Source organism: Myotis yumanensis, unplaced genomic scaffold, assembly GCF_028538775.1.
Source record: "Myotis yumanensis isolate MYYU_CA2020_CCGP unplaced genomic scaffold, mMyoYum1.0.hap1 SCAF_9, whole genome shotgun sequence".
NCBI lineage: Eukaryota > Metazoa > Chordata > Mammalia > Chiroptera > Vespertilionidae > Myotis > Myotis yumanensis.
In genome coordinates this window covers 38,691,576-38,706,306 of record NW_027223760.1, presented here as the reverse complement: position 1 = coordinate 38,706,306, position 14,731 = coordinate 38,691,576, and the positions used below count along the sequence as shown (strand labels likewise).

At 37.1% G+C, this 14,731-nt stretch overlaps 1 protein-coding gene across 1 annotated transcript in view; it reads left to right on the top strand.

The window, feature by feature from the left end:
* SEMA3C (semaphorin 3C) overlaps nt 1-14,731 on the top strand; it is a 169,030-nt gene that overhangs the window by 116,185 nt on the left and 38,114 nt on the right. The window contains exon 12 of the mRNA XM_070424142.1: nt 499-721. Within this exon, the coding sequence (XP_070280243.1) occupies nt 499-721 (223 nt within the window). The remainder of the gene's footprint in view (nt 1-498; nt 722-14,731) is intronic.

Here is a 14,731-nt window from a genome sequence, read left to right as displayed (position 1 = left end):
TCCAATCCAAGCTCCAACTTCAGAGGACACTCTTTTGGGAGAAGGGATCAGATGGAATAAAATTCCTGCACATTAGAGTTCTGATTGAATTTGATAATGATAGTCTGATTTATTTTAGCCAGTAACAGCATTTGATTATATCCACATGATTTTTTTTTCTAACAATACTATATCTGGCACAGAATAAGAAATAGAAAAGTAATGGATGAGGAAGGTGAAAAGTTATATATGCAGTGCTGTCAGCTCCTCTCAGAAAAGAAAAAGGATAGAATGAGTGGACTTAGCCTCATTCAAATGATCAAATTATACACCTTGTATATTCATTTTTTACAGATGGTACTATATAGTACTATATATGGTTGTGTTGTTTACTCCTCAGTGGGCAGCAGATACACTTAAAATAACTTAAGCTAAATATTTTGAAAAGTTGAGGACTTTTAAGCATTACTGAAACTAAGTACGTATTTTATTAACTTGGTTTTTAAAAAAAATTTTTAGTGCCCAGGAGGAGCATTTACACCCAATATGCGAACCACCAAGGAGTTCCCAGATGATGTTGTCACTTTCATTCGGAACCACCCTCTCATGTACAATTCCATCTACCCGATCCACAAAAGGCCCTTGATCGTCCGGATAGGCACTGACTATAAGTACACAAAGATAGCTGTGGATCGAGTGAATGCTGCTGATGGCAGATACCATGTCCTGTTTCTTGGAACAGGTAAGTAGTTGAGCTCAAATTATACTTCAGTGTGTAGAAAACGAGTACGTATATAATAAAGCACCTAGAATAGTTCCTGGCACTTATTATAGTGAAATGTAATGATAATGACCCGAATGAAGAGAGGAAGACATTTTAAGCATGGGTAAGTGATTTCCCAACTAAAGCAAATTTTGTGACATTTTTATTAATACATGGATTTATTTTTCAATGATAATGATAGATTTGGTCTGTTCTAGATAACATTTGAAAGTGAACTTAATGAGCCAAATACTGATATTTTTTAAAAAGTATTGATGGTACTGTTTTAATATATTCATGAATTCTAGTTTGTCAATTTACTTCAATAGACAAGTTGATTGAAAATACTCCTGCCTATAGACCTACATGTTGTTGAATGGCTAGCCTTATAGCAGTGGTTCTCAAAATGTGGTCTTCAGACCAGAGGAGCAAAATTAGTATCACCCAAGAATTTGTTAGAAATGCAAATTCTCAGGCTCCAACCCAGGAACTCCAGAGAGGAGACCCAGCCATCTGTGTTTTAATAAGCCCTCCAGGTAAATCTCATGCACTCTAAAGTTTGAGAACCACTACTCAAAAAAAACAATTTTTTTAAAGAAACTAGGTTGCCTGTGAGGCAGTAATTAACAACATCTTAATATTTATCTAACATTCCTGACTACCGTGTAGGCATTGATGAAATCTATTTACTTGTCTTGTTGCAATATTAGAACTAGTCCATGAAATTAGGTTGTTTCTCTACTAGTTTAAGAAATGGATATACAATAAAAGTTGTCTGTAAACATCATTATAAGATAAGTAATGGTGGAATATGTATTCCGAGCTAGGTTAGAAATTGCACTCAAACTTCAGTCAATGTAAGATGTGAATACTATTTTGTGGCTAAATATAATTTTCAAAGTCTGCTTTTCTTATAAAGTTCTTATTGTACCCTTGTTTATTCTTATACTTAAAACCTCAGCTGTGAATCTTTCACTCTCATATAATTACAGCTTATACTGGTCTGAGGTTGAGAAGCTTCTGACATACACTGTTTGGCATCCTCTCCCATACTTGGCCATATCTATGTTTTCACTTGTCCTTTCGTTGCTTACCTGTACCCAAGGAATAATCCTTCCTTCCAGACTAACCAATTCCCACTCTGCTTTTAATTTCATCCCCTCCTGACATTGTCAAGACCATTCTTTATCAATTATATTCTAATTCATTTTTCTTACATTTTATTCTCCACTTAATTCTTGGCTTCGAAACCTTATGCTAGGATATAAAACTAGCCCTAACCTTCACCCACTGCTACCTCTGCTATACCGCTGGTTTTGCCAAGGTCTTCCATGCTCCCAAGGTAAGAAAATCCAATGGCCTTTATCATTAAAATGCCTCCGTCTCCTCTTTGCATCACTTGGCATTGTAGAATCTCTCTTTACTTGGTTCAGTCTCAAGTTACAAAAGTCCTCTTTTCTCTGGAAGCTCCTTCTCAATTGCCTTCATTAGCCTGCATGTCTCCTGCCCATGAGTGTGGGCATTTCCGTGGTCTTCTTTTTACATATTCTTAGGCCATCTTATTCATTCATTTGGTTCTAGTAACCTGTAATCCCAAATGTGTATCTCTAGTCATTGAAATTTTCTGAGCTCATTATTTGCATTTACAACTTACTGTTAGATAAACACAAATTGTATGATCCATTAACATTTCAGGCACCATACTTCATTCACTTCTAAAACCCTCTATCCAGTGCTTAATCTAGTCTTCCATATTTGTGTTCTTATTGCACATTCCTCTCAAGGTTCTATTTATCCTTGACATATATTTTCTATCTGTCATTCCACAGTACCTGGTAAGCTCAATAATTATTTGTCAAGATGAATTGAAAATCATAACTGTCCATCGCTACTGTTCATGTAATCAAATAAATCCGTAACTGACCTCAAAAGCTAATACCATTTTCATATATCCTGTGTTCTTCTAAGATGTAGCCTCTAAATTAATGACGACATAGAGTTGCTTTTAGCCTTGGCTCAGATCATTCAATGTGGAGTTTGCTTTAAAAAATACTTATTTTTTCCTGAAGTGAAGTGGTAATTTTAGAGTCAACCTCTCCCTTAATGTCTCATTGAAACCTGTCTTAATGTGGACTCTGATGTTATAACCAGGCTGTTTTTTCGTGTAACTCTATATGAAATATGTAAATTTCATGAACGGAATTTCCAAGTCCTTATAAACTGTGCAGCAGTGTTTATTCAGATAAAAGGCAGCAAGAAACATGCTTTTACACAAGTTCTTTGGCTTTTCTTACCACATCAGTATCTGGCGTCTTTACATATACTTTTTACATTGGTATTTAAACACTTGCGTCATTTTGAAAAATAGTACTTAGGAATATGTTTTTAATTTTAGTGGGAAACTTCCTAATGATCGCTTACAAAGCCACACGAGTCTCTTGAAGAGTATTCTAATAGGAAATGTTTCTCCCAACAGTATCTATCTGAAGAGATAGTAACTCACTTAATCACTGAACCTTATTCTCATGGTTATATCAGACAACACTACGACTTAAAAATAGTGCTTTCAATTTACTGAAATTCTAACAACCAATATATCAGTATAAACTATATTCTGCCCAAGTAGTTCTTGAATTGCTGGTAAAATTTCTTTAAAGGAGAATTCTCAGTGCTTGTTTGCTAAAAGTAAATAAAGTACTTTTCTAAACTGGAACTTGAGGAAAGCATAAGTCACTATTCCTAGGATTTCTTAGGTTTGTATATCTAAATGTCTTAGGTAGGATATAATATTTCTTGGGTATCTCCAAATCCTCAAGTACAGAAGAGCCCTTCAGCTGTTATATAAATAAACTAGAGCCCCAGTGCATGAAATTCTCGCACTTGTAGGAGCCCACAGAAACTCCGTGGTAGCTCTGTGGGCTCAATGCTTAGTAACTGTTACAATTAGCCCATTACAGTGTACTACTCTGGCAGAGTTTGAGAGGCTGATAATCTGGCCTTCTGTTCTCATGGGACTGCCTCATTATATTTTGTGTGCTGCCAGATACCAAGATAGAGATATAATACATCCTATATAATAAAAGGCTAATATGCAAATTGACTGAACCACCAGGGGGCTGACGCTCAATGTAGGAGCTTCCCCCTGTTGGCCAGTGTACTCCCACAGGGGGAACACCTCTCAGCCAAAAACCGGGCTCACAGCTGGCGAGCACAGCGGCAGTGGCAGGAGCCTCTCCTGCCTCCACTGCAGTGCTAAGGATGTCCAACTTATGGCAGAGAGTGGGCCTAAGCCGGACATCCCCAGAGGGCTCCCGGACTGAGAAACCCATGCCCCAAGTGCACAAATTTCATGCACTGGGCATCTAGTAGATAAATAAAATATCAGGAAGGTAAGAAGAAAGGAAAAAAGTTGGAAGGAAGGGAGGAAGGGAGGAAGGGAGGGAGGGAGGGAGGGAGGGAGGGAGGGAGGGAGGGACTTTGTCTTCTCATATTTAATATTTTTATTTTTTATTGTTAAAACATCATTTTTAATTGTTGACACTATTACAGAGGTTCCTCACCCCCACCCCACCCTCTGGCCTTCACCACACTGTTGTCTGTGTTCATGGGCTATGCATATATGTTATTTGGTTAATCTCTTCACCTTCTTTCATCCAGTTATCACCACCACCCTCTAAAAAAGATCACAGCTTGAAAAAAAGTATTTTAAAATCAGTGATTTATTTTATCCTTTAGTAGTATTTGTGATGTTCTGTGGCTTTTTTTTTTTTGGCCTTTTTGGGGGGTTCTTGGTATTTAGGCAGTGGGTATTTTTGTGCTTCTTGCTCCTTTTTATTTATTTATTTTTTAATCTTTAGGAAGGACTGAAAACAGCAGACAAGGGCTCCCATAGGATTAGCATTTCTATTTTAACTTTGCCACTTTCCCCTCACATCCAGGGCATCTGTTCAAAGCTGACTGTGCAGCATAGTGAAGGCATTTCTTTTTGTTTTTCCTTTGCTTCTGGAGTTATGAAAACATTTAAGTGCCTGGGTCAGGTTCAGACACATTCTGTCAAATTTATATTTTTAGTACTGTACATGAATCAGAATGACATGTGGTTTCTGATGAAAGAATGAGAGTATTCTTATGAATGGATGTTAGAGCTTTAGGATGATTTAATGTCATGATGCTTTTTTCATATAAGGATACATGTGGTGTTCTGCCAAAATTCTTATATAGTATGGTATATGGTTTCATACTTCTTGTTAGCTTCTGTTTATCTGGGTGAGTACCAAGTTGGAATGTTGGCTGTAGTATGTCCTTTGAAAATGTGGAGTGTGTGCCACAAATGTGACTAAAGACCAAATGTGTTTCCTGCAGCATTACAAGATAACCACCTTCATAGTAACTAACTAATTTGGCAGTCACATCTCTTGAAATGGCACACTTATTGAACTGCTAAGCGAGGCGTTTTGATTTTTAAAGAACTCTCAAAAATATCCCATGTAAAGTTTAATAGCTGAAGCAGTGCATTTCCATTTATACTATTATCAGTGGGAAGCTGTGCATGAATGTCACTCTGAGGATAATGTCTAGACTTCCCCTTCTCTTAGGAGTAAAGAACAAATCCCTTTGTAAGTCACTGACTTTTAATACCATTGTGGTTCACTGCTTTCCAAAGCAGAATCTGGAAACATCTGAGCATTTGCCAAGGATTCTACAGGGATATTCACAGTAGGAAATATTAATGGAACAGAGTAGAATGATGGTTGAATTGTCAAAAGAAAGGTCATAAATCATGGTGTGATGACTGCTTGATCATGTAGAAGAGAAGCAAAAAGGGCAATATGAAAAGAAAAAAAAAAAAAGAAGGTAGCCCATACATTGATTGCTAATCCAGAGACAAATGTTCTCATTTAAATTTTACCTTTAAAATATAATTTATTAAAAATAAATATATGACTGCCTGGCTGGTGTGGCTTAGTGTTTAAGCATCAACCTATGAACCAGGAGGTCACAGTTTGATTCCCAGCCAGAGCACATGACCATGTTGTGGGCTAGATCCCCAGTAGGGGGTGTGCAGGAAGCAGCCAATCAATGATTCTCATCATTGATGTTTCTCTCTCCCTTTCTCTCTGAAATCAATAAATATATATTAAATAAATAAATAATGACTTATTTCTGAAAAAAAATTATTTCAAAAAGAATTGTTTTCCTTTAAGCTACTGTTCAGAAATATGTTCTTTTAAACACCACATAATGTCTGATATAATGATCATATAAATTTTAGTGTTGCTAGCTTGCTTGAATTAACCATTTATTTATTTAATATTCTACTTATGCAAATAAGTGCAATTTGTTAGGTTTCTAAATTTATTACTACTAGAGGCCCAATGCAGGAAATTCATGCAAGGGGCTCGGCCCTTGCAGCCCTTGCCAGCCCTTGCAGCCCTGGCTTCATCTGGAAGGTCATCTGGATGGTCGTTCTGCTGCTCGGTCTAATTAGCATATTAGCTCTTTATTATTATATAATGATGCTAATTAAATTTCTTTATAGTGCTTACCTTTTGCCAGGTATGTCATTGAATCACATCTACCCCATTATAACTAACCTATGAGGAATTGCAAAAATGTAGGCTCTATGGAGGGCAATGATATCGCTATAATTTATTCATAGCTGTATGCTCAGTCCCTAGAACAGAGCATCACTCAAAGTTGTCACTCAGTAGATATTACTTGAATAAATGAGTGAATGAGTTGCCCTTATCCTTCACTGTGTTTGCGCAGAAGCACAGGTAAGTTAAGATCACATAGATATTTAGTATGAGATACAATCAGAATATAAATTCTTGCTGTCAGATATCACATCTTGAACATTTATCTTTTCCACATAACTACCTCATTTACCATCATCACTTTACATCATCATTTAACTTTTCTTTTATGAAGTTAAGATAATCTCATTTATATTTTTCTCATTTTACTATGAATTAAAAGTTTCATCCATATATTGTCAAGATGATATTGCTGATATATTGACATTCAACATTAGCATTGGCATTGCTTTCTTTGAGTCATATCACTCCATTTCACCCATCCACAAGTTAACACCAAGTCTTAATATGTGAACAAGATGCATTTTATAAGGTGACAAAAACCCTTGGGACAGACTAGATTTGTGTGTGAATTAGCTATGCAAGAATTTAACCTTTGAATGTGGTATATTTTAATGTTATTTAGCATGTATTTAGTTAGGAATGAGGGAGGTAAAATTTGGGGGGAGAGATGAGGATCCAAAAATGGGGTAGGACTTCACCTTAATTTTCATGTATCACTAAATCTTGGAACATTTCAAATTTGTGGGACTTATATTTGTGTTCAAACTGTCTTCCCCACTCACGAAATACATATGAATCTCTTTGACATGCTCCTGTTTCCTTAATTTAAATGGATTCTGCATAATCAATTGGCATATATGGAGGATTTCAGAATATCAAACAATGAGATAGTGTCTGTCAGCAGGAAGAGAAACAGCCATGATTTGCTCTGTAACATTGGCTCATTTACTATTGATCGCTGATATTTTCTTACATGACTAGAAAACAACTACAGTCAAACATCATCCCTGCATGTTGCCTTCATTTAACCCTTAACCCTTATATGATTGTAAGAAAATTTGTAGCCTAAAGACATTTGTAAAGAAGAAATAACCACAATATGTCCTGTTCTTCATGTGCTGCTGAGCTTCCCTGAGACATACCTGGTGACCTTTAACCCTAGGAGAAGAATTCACAGCCAGGCCTTCTCTATATAACTACCCAAAGAACGTCTATAGCTAGCCGTCAGTTGTTGGGGGAGTTTTTGTGGAAAGCCATTTTTATTTTTATTTTTTTTTAATATATTTTATTGATTTTTTTTACAGAGAGGAAGGGAGAGAGATAGAGAGTTAGAAACATTGATGAGAGAGAAACATCGATCAGCTGCCTCCTGCACATCTCCTACTGGGGATGTGCCCGCAACCCAAGGAAAGCCATTTTTAAAAAATCTTTCTAATGAACTGGGAAAAGTTCAAATCGAAGAACACAAAAATAAATATCTGTTTAAAGGAGAGAAATGTTTTATTGTTGAATATGAAGTGTAAATTGGAACAAAAATATTTGAAACTGAATTTCTGAAGTGAATCTGTGAATCATATATGTTTTACTTTACTTAGTTGTATGCTTATTTTGTCCTTCCACTAATATGGTAGGCAGAATAGTAGCCCTCGAAGTTCTCTCCATCCTGATCCGCAACACTTTACATGGAAAAAGAGACTTTGCAGGTATGATTAATGTAACAGACATTGAGATGAGGAGATTTTCTGAATTGTCTGGGTATGCCCTGCCTAATTGCATGGGCAGAGAGCTATTCCCGGCTATCATCAGAGGGAGATGTACTCAGATATGACTGCTGACCTAGAAGACAGAGGAAGGAGACCATGTGCCAAGGAATTTGGTCTCTAGAAGCTGGAAAATGCAAGAAAGTGGATTCTCCTTAGAATATCCAGAAATGACTGCATTCTTCCCTACACCTTGATTTTAGCTCATTGAGACCCATGTTAGACTTTAAATCTACAGAACTCTAAATAATAAAGTTATGTTGTTTTAAGACACAAAAATGGTGGTAATTTGTTTTAGCTGCAATAGAAAACTAATACAACTAGGCTTTGAATTCTAGCTTAATTGAAAGACTAGAATGAAACAATTTAGATGCTTCTCTTTAAAAATTTCTAAAATAGAGATTAATAAATTCTGGTTTTAAAATTCTGGCAAAGCCCTTACTGATTAATGCGAAAATATAACATGTTATGCTCTGTAGCTGTTTGTCAACCAGTACAGAATAACATTGTAATATATCACAGAGATGCTATTTATTCACTCATTAGAATTTTATTGAGCCTATTACATGCCAAGGCTTATGATATGTAAAGAATAATATCAGCAGCACGTTCTTTTAAGGAGCTCATGTGGAATAAGCAATTCAATTCAGTTCAGTAAATATTATCCAACAATTATTATGTGACAGGCACTCTTACAGGTGCTTAGGATACATCAATGAACCAGAGACTAAGATCTGCATTCTACTGGAAGAGACAGTGACCATAGTAAATAAGCAAATTATATAAACACTTGAACATCATAAATGCTATTTTAAAAAAAAAAATCAGAGCTGGTGAAGGGAAATATGTTCTCAGGGTTTGCCTCATTGACATGTTGTAGTTGAGCAAAGACTTGAAAGAGTAAGATAACTAGCCAAAAGCCAATATGAGGAAAGAGCATTGTTAGGTCCTCATAGAGAGTAGTTTGTTCAGTTCCATAACATAAGGATCTGGAGCACCCAGGAAAGGATACACATGTGCAATAGTTTTCTATTGCTACATAATAAATCACCACAAAATTAGGGCCTTAAAACTAAACACACATATTATCTCAGTTTCTGTACACGAATGCGTAGCTGTCCTCTCTGCTCAGAGTCTCACAAGGCTGCCATGAAACTGTAGGCCAGCCTGCATTCCTTTCTGGAGTTCAAGATCCTCTTCCAAACTCCGATGGTTTGGGGAAAAATTCAGTTGCTCACTGATGCAGAAACGAGGCCCTTAGCTCCTAGAAACCACCAGCAGTTCCTTCCCCGTGGATCTCTTCATTGGTCATTCAAAACATGGTTGTTTGCTTCTTCATTGCTAACAGAGTCTCTCTTTTCAATCTGATAAAACAGCTCTCATATAATGTAGCATAGTTATTGGACTGACATACCATCACCACCTTTGCATTATTCTGTTTATTAGTAGCAAGTCACATACTGTAGCTTGACTCAAGGGGAGAAGTTATACAAGGTATGACTCATTAGGAGTCATCGTGGTATAGTTGGTCAGCACCTGCCCATATGCATTTTATTTTATTTATTTATTTTTTATTTTTTTATTGTCTAAAGTTTTACATATGTCTCCTTTTTCCCCAATTGACTCCCCCCCAGCCATTCCCACCCTGGGCAAGCCCCCACCACCCCAGTGTCCGTGTCCATTGGTTATGCTAATATGCATGCATACAAGTCCTTTGGTTGCTCTCTAACCACCCCCATCCCCTGCCATTTGTCTCTGGATCTATTATTGTTCATCAAATTACGTTGATCATTATAATCCACAAGTGAGTGAGATCATGTGATATTTATCTTTCTCTGACTGGCTTATTTCGCTTAGCATAATGCTCTCCAGTTCCATCCATACTGTTGCAAATGGTAAAAGTTCTTTCTTTTTTATAGCAGCGTAGTATTCCATTGTGTAGATGTGCCACAGTTTTTTAATCCACTCATCTACTGATGGGCACTTAGGCTGTTTCCAAATCTTAGCTACTGTAAATTGTACTGCTATGAACTTAGGGGTGTATATATCCTTTCTGATTGGTGTTTCTGGTTTCTTGGGATATATTCCCAGCAATGGGATCACTGGATCAAATGGGAGTTCCATTTTTAACTTTTGAGGAAACTCCATACTGTTCTCCACAGTAGCTGTACCAGTCTGCATTCCCACCAGCAGTGCAGGAGGGTTCCTTTTTCTCTGCATCCTCGCCAGCACTTGTCCTTTGTTGATTTATGATAGCAATTCTGATAGGTATACATGGAATCTCGTTGTTTTGATTTGCAACTCTTGGATGATTAGTGACTTTGAGCATGTTTTCATATGTCTCTGGGCCTTCTGTATGTCCTCTTTCGAAAAGTGTCTATTTAGATCTTGTGCCCATTTTTTGATTGGATCGTTTATCTTCCTTTTGTTAAGTTGTATGAGTTCTCTGTAAATTTTGGAGATTAAACTCTTATCTGAAATATCATTGGCAAATATGTTCTCCCATGCAGTGGGCTTTCTTGTTATTTTGTTGATGGTTTCTTTTGCTGTGCAGAAGTTTTTTATTTTGATGTAGTCCCATTTGCTTATTTTCTCCTTAATCTCTATTGCCCTAGAAGCTGTATTGGTAAAGATATTGCTACGACATATGTCTGAGATTTTGCTGCCTATGGAGTCTTGTAGGATTTTTATGGTTTCCTGTCTTATATTTAAGTCCTTTAGCCATTTTGAGTTTGTTTTTGTGTAGGGTGTAAGTTGGTGATCTAGTTTCATTTTTTTTGCATATATCTGACCAAATTTCCCAGCACCATTTATTGAAGAGACAGTCTTGACTCCATTTATGCTCTTGCCTCCTTTGTCAAATATTAATTGAGCATAATGGCTTGGGTCAATTTCTGGGTTCTTTGTTCTGTTTCATTGGTCTATATGTCTATTCTTGTGCCAGTACCAGGCAGTTTTGAGAACTGTAGCTTGGTAATATAGCTTGATATCTGGTATTATGATCCCTCCAACTTTGTTCTTCTTTCTCAGCATTGCTGTGGCTATTTGGGGTCTTTTTCTTATTCCAGATGAATTTTTGGAGCGTTTGTTCTAGATCTTTGATATATGCCGTTGGTATTTTAATGGGGATTGCATTGAATCTGTAGATTGCTTTGGATAGTATGGACATTTTAATGATGTTGAGTCTACCAATTCATGGATTGGTATGTTGGTATGTTCTTTTATTTGTTTATGTCTTCCTCTATCTCTTTTTTCAATGTCCTATAGTTTTACCATTACTGGTCTTTTACTTCCTTAGTTAAGTTTATTCCTATGTATCTTAATTTTTTTGGTGCAATGGTAAATGGGATTGTTTTTTTCGTTTCTCTTTCTGTGAGTTCATTATTGGCGTATAAAAAGACCATAGATTTCTGGGTGTTAATTTTGTATCCTGCTACATTGCCGAATTCACTTATTAGATCTAGTAGTTTTTTTATGGAATCTTTGGAGTTTTCTATGTATAGTATCATGTCATCTGTGAATAAGGACAGTTTTACTTCTTCTCCAATTTGGATGTCTTTTATTTTTTTCTTGTCTGTTCACTATGGCTAGCACTTCCAGTACTATATCAAACAGGAGTGGTGAAAGTAGGCATCCCTGTCTTGTTCTGTTCCTAGGGGAAATGAGTTTAGCATTTGCCCATTGAGTCTTATGTTGGCTGTAGGTTTGTCATATAAGGCTTTTATTATGTTAAGGTATGATCCCTCTATTCCCACTTTCCTGAGAGTTTTTATCAAGAAAGGGTGTTGGATTTTGTCAGATGCTTTTTCTGCATCGATTAATATGAGTATGTGATTTTTCTTTCTCTCCTGCGTTGACTTAAGGGCACAAAATACAACACGACATAACACAATGCACAGGGCACCAAACACAAATGTATTCATGATACCAATACCCCAAATAAAGGTGACCACCAGAGAAAAGATAATTAGGGGAGAGAAAAGAGTGCAAAAATTATATAGAGAAAAGGAAAACATGTAAAAGAGAAAAGAAAGAAAAGAATAAAGAAGGGGGAAAAATATATGTATGTGGGGAGAAAACTCCAAAAAACCAAGAACTAATCCAAAAAATGTAAACAACAAACACCCAGAGATGAATGCAAACAACCAACAACTAATCCAAAAAATGCAAAGAACAAATGCCCTACCAACAAACACCCAGAGGAATCTGAGGAGGCAGAGCGCTCTCTAGGCGACCTCTGACCTTTCCATCCAGGGATTGCCTCACCAGCTGTGTTTAATTCGCCGATTTGGGGTGGATGTTACTCGATTCAGCTGTTCCTTCTATCTTCTCTGTGAGAAGGCGCAGGACCTGTCCGCGTATTTGGCACCACTTTGTCTCCCCCTGGACAAACTTCTTAGGTGCCTGCGGCTGGGGAGGCTGGAGTCTTGGTGTTCGAGGTTTCACAGCTGAGGCAGCTGGTCCCGGGGAATTGTGGTTGTAGGGTCCCAGGAGGTATCCAAGGTCTTCCCGGGTGAAGGTAAGGCTGGGGCTCTGATCACAGCCGCTCTCCCCTTCAAGATGGTGTGGTCCCTGTGGCAGAGCCGGCCACTCTGGGAGAGATTTCAGCCGCAGTAGAGGCTGCCCAGCCAGGGGAGCCTGGTCCGCCAGTCCCCAACAGGCCTGTGGAATATAGCTGTCCCTCACTCACAAATACACACACTCCCCGCATGTCCACGCACTCTCCTTTCGCTCTCTCACTCACACACTATCTTGCAGTCTGTTGTCCCCTCGGCAGCCATCGTGGGTCCCTTTTGCCAATATGTATTTTAGATAGGTCACTTTGGTAATGGGAGCCTGAATTTATTACCTTAGAGACATTATCTTTCTAAAACCTCACAGCAAGAATTATTAAGATAGAATTATTGACACCCTTTTGAAGTTGTGTAAATTAAGGTTTTGAGAGGTTGAATGGATTTCTTAGGTTGAGAAGCTATTAGGAACAGTAATTAAATTCAAGACTAGGTCTGTCTCACATGGAGTTAAAAATTTGTTAGACCATCGATATGGATAATTCCAAGAGGGTGTTATTATGGATAACACTTTAGTAGAGAAGGCTGTCCTGGAGGTGTAGATAGGGGAGTCACTGGCAATGGAGGTGTTAGCTGAATCCATGACAATTCTTTGAGGTCACTCTAGGAGACTAGGCAGATAAGAATTTTACTCTGGGGAGCTCACTTAAGGGGTAGGAAAATAAAACATACTTACCAAGAAGATGGAGAAAGAGTGATCATGAAAGTAATAGGAGAACAAGAGGAAATAATATCATGGCGAACTCGAGAAAAGAGAGTGGCCGGCAGGACAGGAGCAGCGGTGAGATTGTCAGATGTGGTAGTTTTGTGTGAATGTCCCTGTACTGTGCGGCTTGCCTCATTATCCTGTATCCTAACCGACCAGCAATGTTTGAGAGGAGAATAGCCACGCCAGGGGAAAGAATGAGAGGTGAACAGGAGGCAGTAGGAAGGGGTTCACATGGGCAAGTCAGTGGTGGGTTGGGAGGTGCCCAATGAAGCAGGTGAGGAGGGGGTGCCCCTCTCTCTCTGCCTGAGCGCCCAGCAACTTAAGTGGATGTTCCAGGCCGGTTTCCGTATGTGGTTTAAATTTTGAAAACAAATGCAAGACAGCCTATCTCATTAAATAATGGTGCAGGAAAACAGTTAGTTTGTGAGCATAAAATTTATTAACTCAGTAATTCTTCCCCAAATGATAAAGGGTTAAATAGAAAGCATTAACTTCAATTTTGCATCTTTGGAAATTTAATTGTTGCATCCTGTATTGCATCAGTAAAACTTTACATAGGACATATACCTTCATTATTTAAAGTAAGTCCATTTTTTTGTTTTCAAAATGTAAGTAAAAGATTCATGGTATAATGCACTAAGGGATACTGTACATTTTAGTAATTTACTAAATTATAAAACAATTAATTTTAGTGATTTCTGAGATCCTATTTGAGTATTCTTTATCTATATCACCAGGAAATAACCATAATAATCTATATATATTAATAGAATATCACTTAGTCTGATATTAAATTATATGTTTTTCTTAAACCTCACAGACAAAATTAGTTTATAGAACCATAATAAACAGACATTATATTGTAAACTTATTAAACACATTTTGCTACATTAGATATAGCAGATGTATTTCATGAGGACAGTTGAATAAATAATTAGGTCAAATTTTTTAATTGGCACATTTTGCTGTTTTCTGATTTTTTTGATAAGCCTCAACTCAATCAAAACTTAAAATTTAGTCACTCCTTGTATAATTGCCATTTTAGTAATTGGCCTTGAGATTTTTGTTTCAACTTTGCCCTACATGTCTACTTTTCAATCTACCTATTAAATGTCTAAATTTAAAACTTCCTACAGCAGTAATAGTTATAAGCATGTGTGTGCTTACCTATAAAGTTAAGCATATGGCAGTGAGACACAGCAAACTACAATTTCCAGAGATCATCCTCATAAAGACCAATTATGATTTTGGTTGGGATTTCTCCCAAACCTTGTTAAATACAGAATAACTTATTAGAATGTTTATAATAAATTATTCTTGGATATATTCTAGGGTAAGAATTAGGGAAC